Here is a 19459-nt window from a genome sequence, read left to right as displayed (position 1 = left end):
AATAATACCACACACCTACAACCATCTAATGTTACACAAAGCTGACAAACACAAGCAATGGGGAAAGGACTCCCTATTTAATAAATGGTGCTGGGATGACTGGCTAGCATATGCAGAAGATTGAAACCGAACCCCTACCTAATACCATGTACAAATATCAACTCAAGATAAAGACTTAAATGCAAAACCTACAACTATAAAACCTAGTAAATACCATTCTGGACATAGGACCAAGCCAAGATCTCATGATGCAAATGCCAAAAGCAATTGCAACAAAAACAAAAGCTGACAAATGGGTCCTAATTAAACTAAAGAGTTTCTGCATAGCAAAAGACACTATCAGCAGAGTAAACAGAAAACTTACAGAATGGGAGAAAATATTATCAAACTGTGTATCTGACAAAGGTCTAATATTCAAAATCTGTAAGGAACTTAAATGAACAAACAAACAAACAAAAATAGCATTAAAAAATGGGCCAATGACATGAACAGATACTTTTCAAAAGAAGACATACATGTAGCCAATAAGCATATGAAAAAAATGCCCAATATCACTAATCATTAGAGAAATACAAATCAAAACAACAATATACCGTCTCACACCAGTCAGAATGGCTATTACTAAAATGTCAAAAACAATAGATACTGGTGAGGTTGCCAAGGAAAGGGAATGCTAATACACTGCTAGTGGGAATGTAAACCACTTAAGTCATTGTGGAAAGTAGTTTGATGAATTCTCAAATAACTCAAAGCAGAATTACTATTCAACCCAGCAATCCTGTCTTCGGATATATACCCAAAGAAAGAGAAATCATTGTACCATAAAGACACATGCATGCATATGTTCACTGAAGCACTTTTCACAATAGCAAAGACATAGAATCAATCTAAATTCCCATCAATGCCAGATTGAATAAAGAAAATGCAGTACATATACACCATGGAAAATGATGCAGCCATAAAAAAAAACAAAATCACGTCCTTTGCAGTAACATGAATGAAGCTGGAGGATATTATCCAAAGCAAACTAATGCAGGAACAGAAAACCAAAGACTGAATGTTCTCACTTATAAGTAGGAGCTAGATATTGAGAAAACATGGACTTAAACAAGGGAACAACAGACACAGTGTCCTACTTGAGAGTGGAGAGAGGAAGGGTAAGAAACAAAAAAACTACCTATTGGTTACTGTGCTTATCACCTTGGTAATGAAATAATTTGTACAACAAACACCCGTGAGACAAATTTATCTATATCATAAATGTGCATACCTCAGAACCTAAAATAAATGTTAAAGAAAAGAAACAAAAATGGAATTAGAAAGCCTATTAATGTGAGCATCTTATATATAGATCACAGGAAAATTAAATTTTAAACAGGAATAAAAGTATACTCTCTTGAAATAATTAAAAAATAAATGGCTCAAAAATTATGACTATTATCTTTTAGGAGGGATTTTCATTAAATTCAAAAGATGAAGATTCCTATTATCACTAAAATTATTGTTAAGTTAAAGACAATGTGAATTTTTTTTAAAGAGTTGGGAGATTAGTGCTGAGCAAAAAATGGCAGAGTAGGGAATTCAAAACTCCATGCTTACACAAAAGTAATGAGTAAGTTGGCAAAAAAAAAAAACCTCAGAATCAATATTTTATGAAACTCTAAGGCCTATTTAATGACTTAACACAACAGGGAAATGCTTAATGAAGGGGGGAAACTTGGGTTTTGGTAAAAGGGCAGCTCTATGGTGTTCTAACTTACTCTCTTACAATCTCCCACCTCCCAGATCAGCGGTGGCCTTGAGAACATTTCTCAAGCATGTTGCTCATATGAAAGAAAGCAGTAAGAACATAATTATCAATGAATTGTGATTGTATATTCTCACCTGTCTGGTAGATCAGTGAAGGATCAGCTCAAGGTCTGCCTTTGTTTTGTCTGCCTCAGAGCTTTCACAGGGCTGAACTGTCATAGTGAAAGGTGTTTATCAAAAGGATTTAAAAGCAAATGTATTAACTGCTGCCACCTTGGCAATGGATAACAGTTGGGGAAAGCAATATACAAACTAAAAAGTCTTGGAAGGAAGAAGCTGGGGAAGGAGATATCTGGGGGAATACAGGCTTTAAAAAGTTTCCACGTATCCCAAGGAGTCCAGCAGGTCACATGAAAGCCCAGAGCTAGAAGCATGCACAGAAAAGATCTAAGAAGAACTTCTGGTGGATTCAGGATTCCTGCAAGTGGGAAGTAAAAGCTAAGGCATTGAAGTTATAACTGCCTGGATAAGCATTGAAGAAGGGCCCCAACAGGGTCAATTTGCAAGGACCAAAAGAGTGATTTGGTTTTGGTTTTGGTGTCAGGAGGTTAAGAAAAGCTCAATCAAATCACTACCTGACAACTACCTGACAACAGGGACTTCAGTGGGTACACATGACAAAAAGTACAGACTTCACAAAATTAGTTCAGAAAAGTCATTAAACAAAGACGAATGACAAGAAGCAGCAACAGCGAACCACTGGAAGGAGAATGAATATGATATCCCAAGTTGCCACATTATAATATTCAAAATATCTACTTTTCAACAAAAAAAATTGCAAGTAATGCAAAGGAATAAGAAAGGATAGCCTATTCACAGGACAAAGAGAAATTAACAGAAACTGTCCCTGAGGGAGCCCAGACTTAGGACTTCCTATACAGACTTTAAATCAACCATCTTAAATCTGCTCATAGAGCTAAAGGAAACCATGAACAAAGAACTAAAGAAAAAATTGACATTGATAGGTATTGATTGATAAATAAACTATAAAATGGAACCAAATAGAAATTATGGAGTTGAAAAGTACAGTAACTGAAATGAAATGAAAAATTCGCTAGAGGATTTCAACATCAGATTTGAGTGCGCAAAAGAAGACTCAGAGAACTTGGACACAGGTCAATTGACATTATCCAATCTGAGAAGCAGAAAGAAAAAAGTTAAAGGAAAAAAACAGCCTAAGAGTAAACTTACGGAACATGATCGAGCTTATCAACATATGCATATGTTGTGAGTTCCAGAAGGAAGAGAAAAAGAAAGGAGAAGAAATAACAATTTTTATAATGAATGATTGAAAACTTACCAAATTCAATGAAAGAAATAAATGTATTAATCTAAGAAATTCAAGGACTCCAATTAGAATGAATTAAAAGAGACTAACATAAAGGCACATTATGACCAATCTGTCAACAACCAAAGACAAAGAAAATCTTGGGGGATGGTGTGGGAGAGAATATTGAAAACTCTAAGAGAAAAGTGACTCATCATATACAAGGGATTTTCAATAAGACTAACATCCAATTTCTCATTAGAAGGCACAGAGATCAGAAGGTAGTAGATAACACATTTAAAGTGCTTTTATAAAAAAAAAAGTCAAGCAAGAATTCTATACCTGGCAAACTAGCCTTCAAAAAGAAGGAAAACTCAAAGCATTTCCAAGTAAATAAAACCAGAAGAAGTCCATTACCAGTAAACCTGTTTTACAAAAAAGGCTGAAAGGAGTCCCTAAGGCTGACATGAAAGACACTAAATGGAAACTTGATGCCATACAAAGAAGTAAAGAACACCAAAGAAAGTAACAAATAGGTAGATTTAAAAACCAGTATTATAGTACTTTTGGTTTCTAATCACTTTTTTTGTTCTATGTGACATAAAAGACAAATGCATAAGACAATAATTATAAGTCTATGTTACTGGGCATACAATGTATAAGGATGTAATTTGTGGTAAAGTCCAGTGGCTCATGTCTGTAATCCCAGCACTTTAGGAGATCAAAGTAGGGGGAATGCTTGAGGCCAAGCATTTGAAACCAACCTGGGCTACAAATTTTTTATTTAAATTTTGTGCCTCTCTACAACAAAAAAAATTAATTAGGTGTGGTGATGTGCACCTGTAGTCCTAGCTACTTGGGAGGCTGAGGCAGGAGGATCACTTGAGCCTAGGAGTTCAAGACTATAGGGAGCTATGATTGCACCACTCTATTCCAGCCTGGGCCACAGACTGAGATTCTGTCTCTAAAATATATGTTTTAAATGTTTAAAAAGACGCAATTTGTGACAATAACAACATGAAGTTGGGGACAAACTTATATAAAAGCAAAATTTTTGTAGACTATTAAAACTAAGTTGATATTAATTCAAACTACATTATTATAAACTAATATCTTACTCATTATTCCAAGGTAATCACTAATACAATAACTAAAAATTATACACTAAAAGAAATGAGAAGGAACTCAAAATGGTAGAAAAAAACAATTAAAAAATAAGGCAATGATGGAGAAATTGAAACACAAAAAACATATAATACATATAAAAAACAAATAGCAAAATGGAGGAGATAGCCCTTCCTTAGCATTAATTGTATTAACTGTAAATAGGTTACATTGTCTCATTTAAAGGAAGATATTGGAAGAATGAATTTTTACAAACCATAATATAGCTACATGCTATCTAGAAAAAAAAAACTCAATTCAGATCAAAAGATACAAAACAGTTGAAAGTCAAAGGATGGGAAAAGGTATTCCATACAAATATTAGCCAAAAGAGAGTGGGAGTAGCTTTGCTCATATCAGACAAAATAGATTTTAAGGCGATAATTACTACACGGGACAAAGAAGACCAGTAAATATTGATGAAAGAATTTATCAATCAGGAAGACATGACAATTATAAACACAGTCAAAAACAAAGCCCCAAAACATATGCAACAAAGACTAACAGAATTGAAGGGAGAAATAAACAATTCTATAATAGTTGGAGATTTCAATACCTCACTTTCAACTATGAATAGAACAACTAGACAGAAGTTCAACAATGAAACAGAGGACTTGAACAACAGTATAAGCTAACTGGACCTAATGTATACAGAACACTTCATCTAACAACAGCAGAGTACACATTTTTCTCATTCACATTTGGAACATTTTTGGGGCAGACCATATGTTAGGCCATACCGAAAGTCCTAGTACATTTTAAAGATGGATCATACAAAGTATATTTCTTTGACTCCAATGGAATAAAACTAGAAAACAAAAACAGAAAAAAATGTGAGAAATTCACAGGTATGTGAAAATTAAATGGCAGATAGATCAAAGGGAAAATTACAAAGGAAATTAAAACACACTTTGAGACAAATGAAAAAAAAATGACAGAACTTAGGAGATGCAGCAAAGCAATGAGAAATGTATAACTATAAATTCATACATTAAAGAAGAAGAAAGATCTCAAACTAGTAAACTTACTTTCTGCCTTAATAAGCCTAGAAAAATAAGAGAAAACTAAACCTAAAGCAAACAGAAGGAAGGAAATAATAAAGATTAGAGCAAAGATAAATGAAATGGAAAACAGAAAAACAATAGAATCAACAAAGCCAAATGTTGGTGTTTTAGAAGATCAACAAAATTGACAATTCTTTAGCTAGACTGACCAAGAAGAAAAGACTCAAATTACTAAAATAAGAAATGAAAGTGGGGACATTGCTACTGCCTTTGGAGAAATAAAAAGTAGTATTATATAAAAGAATGCTATGAACAATTGCATGCTAGCAAATTAGAAGGACTTAGAAGAAATGAACAAATTCCTAGAAATATACAAACTTCCAAAACCGACTCAAGAAGAAATAGAAAGCCTGAATAGACCATATCAAATGAAGAAGTTGAATCAGTCATCAAAAAACAAACAAGCCCAGGACCAGAATGTGTCAACAGTAAATTCTACCAAATGTCTGAAGAATTAATACCAAGCCTTCTCAAAATCTCCCAACAAATAAAGAAGAAAATACTTCCTCATTCACTTTATTAAAGCAGCATTACCCTATTATTAAAGCCAGGCAAAGAGAACACAAACACATACCAATGTCCCTTACCAATATAGATGCAAAAATCATCAACAAAATATGAGCGAATTGAATGCAACAGCATATTAAAAGAAGGATACACTATGCTCACGCAGAATTATCCTAGTAACACAAGGGTGGTTCAACACATACAAATAAATCAATGTAATATACCACATACATAGAATTCTTTTAAAAAAGCAAAACTACACAAGTGGCATTACATCAAACTAAAAAGCTTCTGCACAGCAAAGGAAACAATTAGAGTGAAGAATCAACTTTCAGAATGGAAGAAAACCACTCAATTAAAAAAGAGGCAAAAGACCTGTGTAAATATTTCTCAAAAGAAAGCATACAAATGAGCAACAGATACATGAAAAAATGCTCAACATCATTTAGGGAATCATTAGGGAAACATAAATTAAAACCAAACTGAGCAATCACCTCACACTATTATCAAAAGGTGAAACATAGCAAATTTGGTGAGAATTTTGAGAAAAGGGAACCCTTGTACACTGTTGGTGGGATTTGAAATTAATTCAGCTATTATGAAAAACAGTATAGTGGTAGCTCAAAAACTAAAAATAGAGTTTAGTTTTTGAGATATCACCTCAAAACTAACTTCATATGCTGACTTTATGGTCCAGCAATCCACTTCTGGGTATATATCCAAAGTATTTGAAATCAGTATGTGAAAGAGATATAGGTACTCTACATTTCTTATAGCATTATTCATAATAGCCAAGTTATGAAATCAAGCTAAGTGTCTAAAAATAGATGAATAAGCAAAGAAAATGTGGTTTATATACACAATTAAATACTATTCAGCCTTTTTAAAAAAAGAGGAAAATCCTATCATTTACAACAATACGAATTAACCTGGAAGAATTATGTTAAGCAAAATAAGCCAGGCAGAGAAAAATACCAAATGCTATGTTAAGCAAAATGAGCCACACAGAGAAAAATAATGTTATCATTTATATGTGAAATCTAAAACAAATACATAGAGGCAGAGAGTAGAATAACAGTGGTTATTAGAGGTTGAGGGTTATGAAAAACGGGGAATCATTGGTCAGAGAGTACAATGCTTAGTTAGACAAGAGGAAAAACGTTAAGTATTTGAGGTGATGGATATGTTAATGAGCTTGATTCCATCATCACAGATTGTATACATGTATTATAGCATCATTTTGTACCCCATAAATATGAAGTGACCCAGAATGAAACCCAGAATGGACCCCATAAATATGAAACTTGGACCACATGCAGTAGCACATAATACTTGGAGAAAGAAGCTAGACATAAAAGAATACTATCATATACTTCAATTTATATAAAGTTCAAAAAATAGGCAAAATTAAACTAAGAATGCTTAGGGATACATACTTATTTGATGCAACTATAAAGAAGTATAAAAAAGTGATTAAAATAGACAATGGTTGTCTTCCCCCAGGAAAGACAAAGGCATGAGGGGGGTTTCTAGACTGTTGCAAATGACCTGAGGATGGTTACATGGGTATTTACACTATGATAAGTTATTATGCTGTACATTTCCATTTTGTACACTTTTCTGGATATATGCTTTATTTTACTTTAAAAATGATTTAAGGAGATCTGGCAAGATGGCCAAATAGGAACAGCTCTGGTCTGCAGCTCCCAGCAAGACCAATGCAGAAGGCAGGTGATTTCTGCATTTCCAACTGAGGTACCTGGTTCATCTCATTGGGACCTATTAGGCAGTGGTGCAGCCAATGGAGGGTGAGCAGAAGCAGGATGGGGCGTCACCTCACCCAGGAAGTGCAAAGAGCCAGGGACCTTCCTCCCCCAACCAAGGGAAGCCATGAGGGCCTATGTTATCTGATACTACACTTTCCCATGGTTTTTGCAGTCCCCAGATCAGGAGAACGCCTTGTGTGCCTACACCACCAGGGCCCTGGGTTTCAAGCAAAAAAGTGGGTGGCTGTTCGGGCAGATACTGGGCTAGCTGCAGGAGTTCTTTTTCATACCTCAGTGGCAAAACCTGGAACCCCAATGAGACAGAACCGTTTGCTCCCCTGGAAAGGGAACTGAAGCCAGGGAGCCAAGTGGTCTTACTCAGCAGGTCCCACTCCCACAGAGCCCAGAAAGCTAAGAACCACTGACTTGAAATTCTCACTGCCAGCACAGCAGTCTAAAGTACAGCTGGGATGATCAAGCTTGGTTGGGGGAGGGACGTCCACCATTACAGAGGCTTGAGTAGGCAGTTTTCCCCTGATAGTGCTAAGGAGGCCAAGAGGTTTGGACTGGGCAGAATTCACCACAGTGCAGTAAAGTGGCTGTGGCCAGACTGCCTCTCTAGATTCCTCCTCATTGGACAGAGCATCTCTGAAAGAAAGGCAGCAGCCCCAGTCAGGAGGTTATAGATACAACTCCCATCTCCCTGGGACAGAGCACCTGGGGGAAGGGGCAGCTGTGGGTGCAGCTTCAGTGTACTTAAATGTTCCTGCCTGCCGGCTTTGAAGAGAGCAGCTGATCCTGATAAGAAGGATTCTCCAAGCATAGCACTTGAGCTCCTCCTCAAGTGTGTCCTTGACCCCTGTGCCTCCTGATTGGGAGAGACCTCCTAACCAGGGTCGACAGACACTTCACACAGGAGAGCTCTGACTGGAATCAGGCTGATGCCCCTCTGGAGAAAAGCTTCCTGAGGAAGGAGCAGGCAGCGAAGTTTGCTGTTTTGCAGCCTTAACTGGTTATACCCAGGCAAACAGGGTCTGGAGTAGACCTCCAGCAAACTGCAGCAGATCTGCAGAAGAGGGGCCTGACTCTTAGAAGAAAAACTAACAAACAGAAAGCAACATCAACATAAAAAAAAACACCCCACACAAAAACCCCATTCAAAGATCATCAGCCTCAGAAATCAAAGGTAGATAAACCATAAAGATGAGGAAGAACCAGTGCAAAAAAGCTGAAAATTCCAAACACAAGAATGCTTCTTCTCCAAAGATCGCAACTCCTCTTCAGCAACACACAAAACGCAACAGAGAATAAGACTGAAGAATTGACAGAAGCAGGCTTCAGAAGGTGGTTAATAACAAATTCCTCTGAGCTAAAGGAGCATGTTCTAACCCAATGCTAGAAAGCTGAACACCTTGATAAAAGGTTACAGGAACTGCTAATTAGAATAACTACTTTAGAGAGGAACATAAATGACCTGATGGAGGTGAAAAACACAGGATAAGAACTTCGTAAAGCATACACAAGTATCAATAGTCAAATCAATCAAGCAGAAGAAAGGATATCAGAGATTAAAGTTCAACTTACCGAAGTAAGGTGTGAAGACAAGATTAGAGAAAAAAGAATGAAAAGGAATGATAAAATCTTCCAGGAAATATGGGACTATGTGGAAAAACAAAACCTATGATTAATTGGTGTACCTGAAAGTGATGGGGAGAATGGAACCAAGTTGGAAAACACACTTCAGGATATTATCCAGGAGAATTTCTGCAACATAGCAAGGCAGGCCAACATTCAAATTCAGGAAATACAGAGAACATCACTAAGATACTCCTTGAGAAGAGCAACCCCAAGACATAATCATCAGATTCTCCAAAGTTGAAATGAAGGAAAAAATGTTAAGGGCAGTCAGCAAGAAAGCTGAGGTCACCTACAAAGGGAAGCCCATCAGACTAACAGCAGATCTCTCTGCAGAAAGCCTACAAGCCAGAAGAGAGTGGGGGCCAATATTCACCATTCTTATAGAAAATAATTTTCAACTCAGAATTTCATATCCAGCCAAACTAAGCTTCATAAGCAAAGGAGAAATAAAATCCTTTTCAGACAAGCAAATGATGATGGATTTTGTCACCACCAGGCCAGCCTTACAAGAGCTACTGAAGGAAGCAGTAAATATGGAAGGAAAAACTGGTACCAGCCACTGCAAAAACACACCAAAATTTAAGACCAATGACACTATAAAGAAGTTGCAACTAATGTACAAAATAACCAGCTAGCATCATGATGGCAGGATGAAATTCACACAAAACAATATTAACCTTAAGTGTAAATGAACTAAATCCCCCAATTAAAAGACACAGACAGGCAAATTGGATAGTCAAGATCCACTGGTGTGCTGTATTCAGGAGACCGATCTCACGTGCAAAGACACACATAGGCTCAAAATAAAGAGACAGAGGAATATTTACCAAGCAAATAGAAAGCAAAAAATAAAAAAAAAGCAAGGGTTGCAATACTAGTCTCTGATAAAACAGACTTTAAACCAACAAAGATCAAAAAAGACAAAGAAGAGCATTATATAATGGTAGTGGGATCAATGCAACAAGAAGAGCTAACTATACTAAATATACATGCACCCAATACAGGAGCACCCAGATACATAAAGCAAGTTCTTAGAGACCTACAAAGAGACTTAGACTCCCACACTATAATAGTGGAAGATTTTAACACCCTACTGTCAATATTAGACAGATTAATGAGATAGAAAATTAACAAGGATATTCAGAACTTGAACTCAGCTCTGGACCAAGTGGACTTAATAGACATCTGGATAACTCTCCACCCCAAATCAACAGAATATACATTCTTTTCAGCACCACATCATACTTATTCTAAAAATGACCACATAAGTGGAAGTAAAACACTTCTCAGCAAATGCAAAAGAACAGAAATCATAATGAACAGTATCTCAGACCACAGTGCAATCAAATTAGAACTCAGGAATAAGAAACTCACTCAAAACTGCACAACTACTTGGAAACTGAACAACTTGCTCCTGAATGACTACTGGGTAAATAACAAAATAAAGGCAGAAATAAATAAGTTCTTTGAAACCAATCAGAACAAAGACAAAACACACCAGAATCCTTGGGGCACAGCTAAAGCAGTGTTAAGAGGGAAATTTATAGCACTAAATGCCCACAAAAGAAAGCAAGAAACATCTAAAATTGATACCCTAATATCACAATTAAAAGAACTAGAGCAGCAAGAGCAAACAAATTCAAAAGTTAGCAGAAGACAAGAAATAACTAAGATCAGAGCAAAACTGAAGGAGATGGACATGAAAAACTCTTTGAAAAATCAATGAATCCAGCAGTTTTTTTTTTTAAGATTGACAAAATAGACCTCTAGCTAGACTAAAGAAGAAAAGAGAGAAGAATCAAATAGGTACAATAAAAACTGAAAAAGGGGATATGACCACTGATCCCACAAAAATACAAGCTACCATCAGAGAATACTACAAACACCTCTATGCAAATAAACTAGAAAATCCAGAGGAAATGGATAAATTCCTGGACACATACACACTCCTAAGACTACACCAGGAAGAAGTCAAACCTCTGAATAGACCAACAACAAGTTCTGAAACTGAGGCAGTAATTAATAGACTACCAACCAAAAAAAGCCCAGGACCAGATGGATGCACAGCCAAATTCTACCAGAGGTACAAAGAGAAGCTGGCATCATGCCTTCTGAAACCATTCCAAACAACAGAAAAAGAGGAACTCCTCCCTGACTCATTTTATGAGGCCAGCATCATGCTGATACCAAAACCTGACAGAGACACAGCAAAAAAAAGAAAATTTCAGGCCAATATCACTGATGAATATTAATGTGAAAATCCTTAATAAAATACTGGCAAACCAAATCCAGCAGCACATCAAAGAGCTTTTCCACCACGATCAAGCCAGCTTCATCCCTAGGATGCAAGGCTGGTACAACATATGCAAATCAATAAACTCCATCACATAAACAGAACCAATGACAAAAACCATGATTATCTCAATAGATGCAGAAAAAGCCTTCAGTAAAATTCAACATTCCTTTATGCTAAAAACTCTCAGTAAACTAGGTATTAACAGAATATATCTCAAAATAATAAGAGCTATTTATGACAAACCCATAGCCAATATCATGCCAAATGGGCAAAAGCGCATTTCCTTTGAAAACTGGTGCAAGACAAGGATGTCCTCTCTCACCACTCTCATCCAACAAGTGTTGGAAGTTCTGGCCAGGGAAATCAGGCAAGAGAAAAAAATTAAAGGGTATTCAAATAGGAAGACAGGAAGCCAAATTGTCTTTTCTTGCAGATGATATGATTGAATATTTAGAAAACCCCATTGTCTCAGCCCCAAAACTCCTAAAGCTGATAAGCAACTTCAGCAAAGTCTTAGGATACAAAATCAATATACAAAAATTACAAGCATTCCTATACATTAATAATAGACAAACAGATCCAAATCATGAGTGAACTCCCATTCACAATTGCTACAAAGAGAATAAAATACTTAGGAATACAACTTACAAGGTATGTGAAGGACCTCTTCAAGGAGAACTACAAACCACTGCTCAAGGAAATAAGAGAGGATACAAACAAATGGAAAAACATTCCATGCTCATGATAGGAAAAATCAGTATTATGAAAATGTCCATATTGCCCAAAGTAATTTATAGATTCAATGCTATTCCCATCAAGCTACCAGTAACTTTCTTCACAGAATTAGAAAAAAAACTACTTTAAATTTCATATGGAACCAAAAAAGACCCTGTTTAGCCAAGACAATCCTTAAGCAAAAAGAACAAAGCTGGAGGCATCACACTACCTGACTTCAAACTATACTACAAGCCTTCAGTAACCAAAACAGTATGGTACTGGTACCAAAACGGATGTATAACCAGTGGAACAGAACAGAGGCCTCAGAAATAACACCACACATCTACAACCATCTGCTCTTCAACAAACCTGATAAAAACAACAATGGGGAAAGAAAACAAACTGGGTCCCTTCCTTACACCTTAAACAAAAATTAACTCAAGATGGATTAAAGACTTAAATGTAATACCTAAAACTCTAAAAGAAAACCTAGGCAATACCATTCAGGACATAGGCATGGGCAAAGACTTCGTGACTAAGACACCAAAAGCAATGGCAACAAAAGCCAGATGGACAAATGGGATCTAATTAAACTAAAGAACTTCTGCACAGCAAAAGAAACTATCATAAGAGTGAAGAGGCAACCTACAGAATGGGGGAAAAGTTTTGCAATCTATTCAAGTGACAAAGGTCTAATATCCAGAATCTACAAGGAACTTAAACAAATTTACAAGAAAATAAACAACCCCATCAAAAAGTGGACAAAGAATGTGAACATACACTTCTCAAAGGAAGACATTTATGTGGCCAACAAACATGAAAAAAGCTCATCATCACTGGTCATTAGAGAAATGCAAATCAAAACCACAGTCAGATACTATCTCATGCCAGTTAGAATGATGATCATTAAAAAGTCAGGAAACAGATGCTGATGAGGATATGTAGAAATAGCAACACTTTTACACTGTCGGTGGGAGTATAAATTAGTTCAACCATTATGAAAGACAGTGTGGCAATTCCTCAAGGATCTACAATCATAAATATCATTTGACCCAGCAATCTCATTACTGGGTATATACCTAAAGGATTACAAATCATTCTACCATAAAGACATGTATGTTTATTGCAGCACTATTTACAATAGCAAAGACTTGGAACCAACTCAAATGCCCATCAATGATAGACTGATAAAGAAAATGTGGCACATATGCACCATGGAATACTATGCAGCCCTAAAAAAGAACGTGTTTAGGCCTGGCACCGTGGCTCACACCTGTAATCCTAGCACTTGGGGAGGCCAAGGCAGGCAGATCACTTGAGGTCAGGAGCTCACAACTAGCCTGGCCAACATGGTGAAACCCCATCTCTACTAAAAATACAAAAATCAGCCAGGTATGGTGGTAGATGTCTGTAATCCCAGCTACTTAGGAGGCTGAGGCAGAAGAATTGCTTGAATGCAGGAGGTAGAGGTTGCAGTGATCCAAGATCACGCCATTGCACTCCAGCCTGGGTGACGAGCAAAACTCCGTCTCAAAAAAAAGAATAAGTTCATGTCCTTTGCAGGGACATGGATGAAGCTGGAAACCGTCATTCTCAGCAAACTAACACAGGAACAGAAAACCAAACACCACATGTTCTCACTCATAAGTGGGAATTGAACAATGAGAACACATGGACATGGAGAGGGGAAAATCACACACTGGGGCCTGTCAGGGGGGTGGGAGTTAGGGGAAGGATAGCATTAGGAGAAATACCTAATGTAGATGATGGGTTGATGGGTGCAGGAAACCACCATGACACATGTATACCTATGTAACAACCCTGCACATTCTGCACATGTATCTCAGAACTTAAAATAAAATAATATTTTTTAAATGATTTAATTATAAACTGCAAGTAAAAAGAGTAGACATGATTACATACATATTTTATACCAATTCAAAACAAAATTTCTATTAAAAGAAAAGTAACAAAATGAAAACTGCACCATGCACAAAGTTCAATATACAATACAATAAGATCATATATCCCTTGAAGCCAGGAGTTCAAGAACAACCTAGGCAACAAAGTGAGATATTAAAAATAAATAAATAAAAATAAAAAATAAAAAATTAGCTGGCTGTGGCAGCACAGTCCTGTAGTCTTAGCTATTTGGGAGGCAGAGGTGGGAGGATCACCAGGAGGTCCAGTCTGCAGTGAGCCACTACTGCGTCACTGAACCCTAGACAAGGTGATAGAGTGAGACTCGGTCTCTATAAATAAGTAAATAAAAGATATTACAAGAATCTGTATGAATAGTTTTCTGTGCAAAAAGTACAAAGGATATAAAGAAGAGATGCAAGGTGGTAGGCAAGGCTTTAGAAATTGATAATATAACTAGTGTTTAAGAAATGCAAATAAAACAATTTTAAATTGTCATTTACAACTGTTACCCACACCATTAGTGTGTAGGCAAGGATATTTCATTTACTGATGGCACTGAAAATTGATTCATTGTTTTTAAAGAGCTGTCTGCTACATTTCCAGCAATTTTCTTTTCTGAAAATGTATTTCAAATAATAATTTCAAAAATGACATTTAAAATCATTCTTACCTTGCTTGAGAATTTTGGTGATCTATATTTAACAAGGCTGTAAAATCCTGGATGGCTGCAAACCAGTTTTCATTTTCATAATAAAACAGCCCACGTTTCAATAATGCATCTGTTCTTTTGGGATCATAAAAAATACACTACAGGGACAGGGGGTACATAAACATCACAAAATGAAAAAAAAAAACTAAGTATATAATCACATCAGTGATCTAAAACTGTTTTTAACTTCAGGTTAATAAAAGCAAATCATTTGAAGATGTCAAAATTTTCAGAATTGTATCTAAAGAAAATATCTTTAGGAGATTTTTTCCATCATCAAATTCTAGAGAAGCAATATTTTCTCAGAGAGGAAAAAAAAAAAAAAAAAAAAAAGCATATACAAGAAGCCCAAGCTTCTGCCCTCTGAAATTTTTGCTGATAAAAACACATAAGTGAATTGTTCAACTGGAGTGGAGTTCATTGGATCTATCACAGCATTTTATTCTAATTAAAGATTTAACATACTAGATTACAACAAGGCTGATTCAATCAAATAAAATATAGATTAATCTAGCCGTTAAAGTGGAGAAGAGAATTGAATTGGTATTGGCATGCCTCATTCATTTTACATTGACATACAAAGTAATAGAGGGAACAGACTAAGTCATGTATCAGTTATAAAGCTCTTCACCAATTGTTAGTAGAAAAGAATTGAAGCAAAAAGGAGGTGAGCAAGTATTTTTAAAATAGAAAAAAACAAAAATCCTTAAGTTTTCAAAATTTATTTGACCTCAGTGTGCTGCATTACTCCATTTCTAAACTATTGGTGCAGGATAGTAGAAATGAAGAGAATAGATAATCTAACAATTTCAGCATCTTCAAAAGAGCTTTTTCATCATTTCTATGCCAGAAGTTCACAAAACATATAATATTCTCCTCAAGCAGAAAAATGTTAAATGGATGTCATGGATTAATAAATAGGGCAGTTGGGAACATGGAAAATTAAATAATTTAAATAATTGCTTCTAAATTCTTAACTGCAGTAAGGACTAAGAATTCCAAGTTTAAAGTCAGGAGATCAGAGTTAGAATTGTACTGCAATCAGGGGAATACTTTGCCTTGACTACGGTTCAGTTAAAAGTTCATTTCCTCAATTCTCTGACATCTCCTAAACATAAGTTACTCTCCTACCATCTTTATTTCCTTCATAGCACTTATCATAATTTGTACAATGCCTTAATATCATAATTTGTAACAGTGCCTTAGTAAATAAATATTTGCAAGTGAGCAAATGAATAAATGAGTAAATAAATAAATGAACCAGTTAGTAGTTTTTTTGAGAGCAGATAGGTTCCCTGCAGAAAAGAATCAGCTATTTAAGAGATAAAAAGTAGAAAATACTTTTCTTTAATGTTTAAAGGTAAGAAGCGATTTTTAAAGGCTTCTTTAATCACTGTATCATGGCTCCAGAGGAGAGAGCTGGAAAAGCTGGGTCCCCCTAAGCATTATCTCAATGCCCAATTCTGATGTAAATTTATTCAGCCACCAATGTTTTAAAATAATTAACATAGTGTTACCATTAATTCCAGTAATGAAAACTCTAACTTCTAACCTATAATAAATTAATTTTGATTACATAATATATACAAAAAGACCTCCAAAAACTTGCTGTACTATTTGCATGAGAATATCACAATCTAAACTATATAAATGGCAAAAATTATATGTGATAAAGCTTACTTTAGAAAAGTCATCAATGGCCAGTACTTTGTTTGCTATTTCATGCATCTCACCCCTCCTGAAATAGATATCAGCATCTGTGGGTCTGCATTTAATTGCCTGGGTATAGTTTAGAATTGCCAAAGTTATATCTTTTTTTCCTCTGTAAATTTCTGCCTTTGATAAATATGCCTCTAAAGAAGATTAAAAAGATAAAATTTGGTGTTATAATCCTTTCATTCACTATGAAATTTTTAAAAGATTAATCCCTCTCCCTCCAAAAATGAAGTCAAAATAATTTTTCTCTATTATAGTTTCTTAACTAATTTATTTTATTTTTTAGGCAGGATCTCCTTCTGTCATCCAGGCTGGAGTGCAGTGGCACAATCATGGCTCACTGCAGCCTCGACCTCCAGGGCTCAAGCAATCCTCCCGCATCAGCCTCCTATGTAGCTGGGACTACAGATGCATGCCACCACACCCACCTAATTTTTGTATTTTTTTATAGAGACAGGGGTTCATGATGTTGCCCAGGCTGGCCTTGAACTCCTGGGCTCATGACATCTGCCCACCTCAGCCTCCCAAAGTGCTGGGATTACAGGTGTGAGGGACCATACCTAAGCCAATTTCATTTAATTTTTATTTCAACAATGCCAAATTTGTTCTCAAAGGCTGGATAAATGCTCATTTGTGGTTAAAGGTACTTTCAATTTGAAGTAACAAAAATGACCTTTTGCCTTTCCATATGTCTAAAATGTTTTTTCATAATACATTAATCATCATAGTAAAAAGTTAGGTTGTGATAACACAAAACCTAACGGACTTTTAGCAGAAATCAACACAGGTCAAAAACCATTTATTAAGCTCATGTTTTATTTTATGGGTATGTTGTAGGTGCTGGGGTGAATATCACATTTTTATATTCCTAGAAAGTTCCATGTCTAGTGCTTCAAGTTGGTTGCAGGATAGTACATAAGGGCAAAGCTATAGATTTCACACAAGCAAGAAATCCTAGGTATACAATAACTAACTCAGACAGGTGTGATCAAATCACACAAATCAAAGAGATATTTGTAAATTACTTCTATAACTAACAATTTTAATTTCATATTCTTCAGTTGTGAGATAAGCAGTAAGGAACCAATTTACTGCAATATATATCAAGGACAATAATCTTTCAAACCATGATAAATATTTTAAAAACACTAAAGGATTGTATGAGCCCTGGATTTACAATAACAAGAGTAAAAAATTTAATTGAGGAAAGTCATTTTCAGGATGTATATCTAGTGGTTTATATATCTTTATAGTACCAACGAATGACAAAGGCTGAGGTCAAAATCTGTGTAATGTAACTGTCGCTACAGACAACCCACCTGTATTATTTTTATTATATTTATGTATATAATTCAAGTCATCCAAAGCTTCGTTAATTTTGTCTTGGAAAAGATAAATTAAATGTCGGTGCCAATAGGCATTGAGAAAAAATGGTTCCAAGAGCATTGCCTAGAAAATATATTTATAAATTCAGTTAAAGTTGATTTGCTAAAGGAGGATATCCTATCAAATAAATTTTCAAACATGATTGAAAATCCCAGTGGCTTTGTATGTATATAACATAAAATAAAACCTCCCAATCTGACAAACTAAAATCATGTTTTTAATATTAATTATTTAAAAATGCAAATAATCATACTGTTATAATTCCACATGCTACACTATAAACATTAATTGTTCAAAATTTCAGCAGAATTACTGCATAATTAAAAGCAAGTGTAAATGGTGAATATTACAATTTTGGTTAAATAAAACTTACTTTCTGTAGATCATTCATGGCACTCTGCAACTTTCCCAGTTTCCTATAAATAGCTCCACGCCTACAATATGCAAATGCAGGATATTCTGTCTTATTATTTATTTCTTCAGTCAAAATCTTCACTTCAGATTCGTAATGTTTAATGACCTCTGGTGGAAGATTGGACTCCACATTATCATTTAATTTTAGTTTTGGTGGTTCTTTTACTATTTCAGGTGAGTCTTTAAGAACAGATATTTTATCAACTTCCTCTTTTATAGGCGTACGCTGATATTTGTGCTCAACGAGCATATCAAGAGCCCATGTCCGAGGATCACTGTTTTCTGGAATTCCTCCCTTCATTTGGACGAATTTTTCAAAATTTAAATACAAAGGTAAGCTGGGACACCGTATTTGACGTTCATATAATGGAACTTTGAACAAATATTTCTTCTGTTCAGGAAGTATTCCATGAGATTCTGATCTAGTTTTTAAAAGAGTGATTTTTTTTTTAATTACAGAAATACAATCATCTTTCTAATCAGTAAATCAACTCAGCCACACACATAACTACTATTTCTATTATCAAAACAAAATTATATGCTAATTTTATGCACAAGTTCTCCTCATTTAATAAAATGGCAACACTGTATGAAGAATCTCTGTCAAGTTTATAAAAGCAAAAGACTGTTTTTAAAGACGTAGCCTCCTTAGAGTACTGAAAAAATGGGGTCAATGCGCCTTTCAGGAATTATAATGGAGAATTAAGAAAGTAAGAAATGTGAGAAAAACAATGCCATGCAAGAGATTAAAGAGGACATGAACTTCAGGCAGCAGGAAGAAGGCAGGAGTTAACTACACCACAGACTGTCAGCTAAACATCCCAGTTTTACCTTTCTCTAGTAGGCTTTTAAATTAAATAATACCTAATATATGCTTTCAAATGCTGTAAGTCTAGGATTAGCCTTCTCAAATTCTCCTTTGTCAATATAGTCTTCATCGAGTAACATGTGCCATATGGCTGGTATCGTACTAGCTGTAGGAAATAAGAATAAACTCACTCTAATGGAAGAAAAAAAACTTACCCTATCACTTCATATTTACTGAGTATGTACCACGAGAAATACTAAACACTAGGAGAATAA

At 35.5% G+C, this 19459-nt stretch overlaps 1 protein-coding gene across 1 annotated transcript in view; it reads right to left on the bottom strand.

The window, feature by feature from the left end:
• Positions 1–19459, bottom strand: part of TTC6 (tetratricopeptide repeat domain 6) — a 226700-nt gene that overhangs the window by 61352 nt on the left and 145889 nt on the right. The window contains exons 13-16 of the mRNA XM_064365726.1: positions 18336–18798; positions 17896–18025; positions 16541–16713; positions 14822–14958 (exon numbers count right to left, since the gene is read on the bottom strand). Coding sequence (XP_064221796.1) covers positions 14822–14958; positions 16541–16713; positions 17896–18025; positions 18336–18798 — 903 coding nt within the window. The remainder of the gene's footprint in view (positions 1–14821; positions 14959–16540; positions 16714–17895; positions 18026–18335; positions 18799–19459) is intronic.

The sequence above is a fragment of the Aotus nancymaae genome, unplaced genomic scaffold (assembly GCF_030222135.1).
Source record: "Aotus nancymaae isolate 86718 unplaced genomic scaffold, 86718_ANA_hifiasm-v0.15.2.pri h1tg000062l, whole genome shotgun sequence".
NCBI lineage: Eukaryota > Metazoa > Chordata > Mammalia > Primates > Aotidae > Aotus > Aotus nancymaae.
This window is presented reverse-complemented; position numbering and strand designations above follow the sequence as displayed.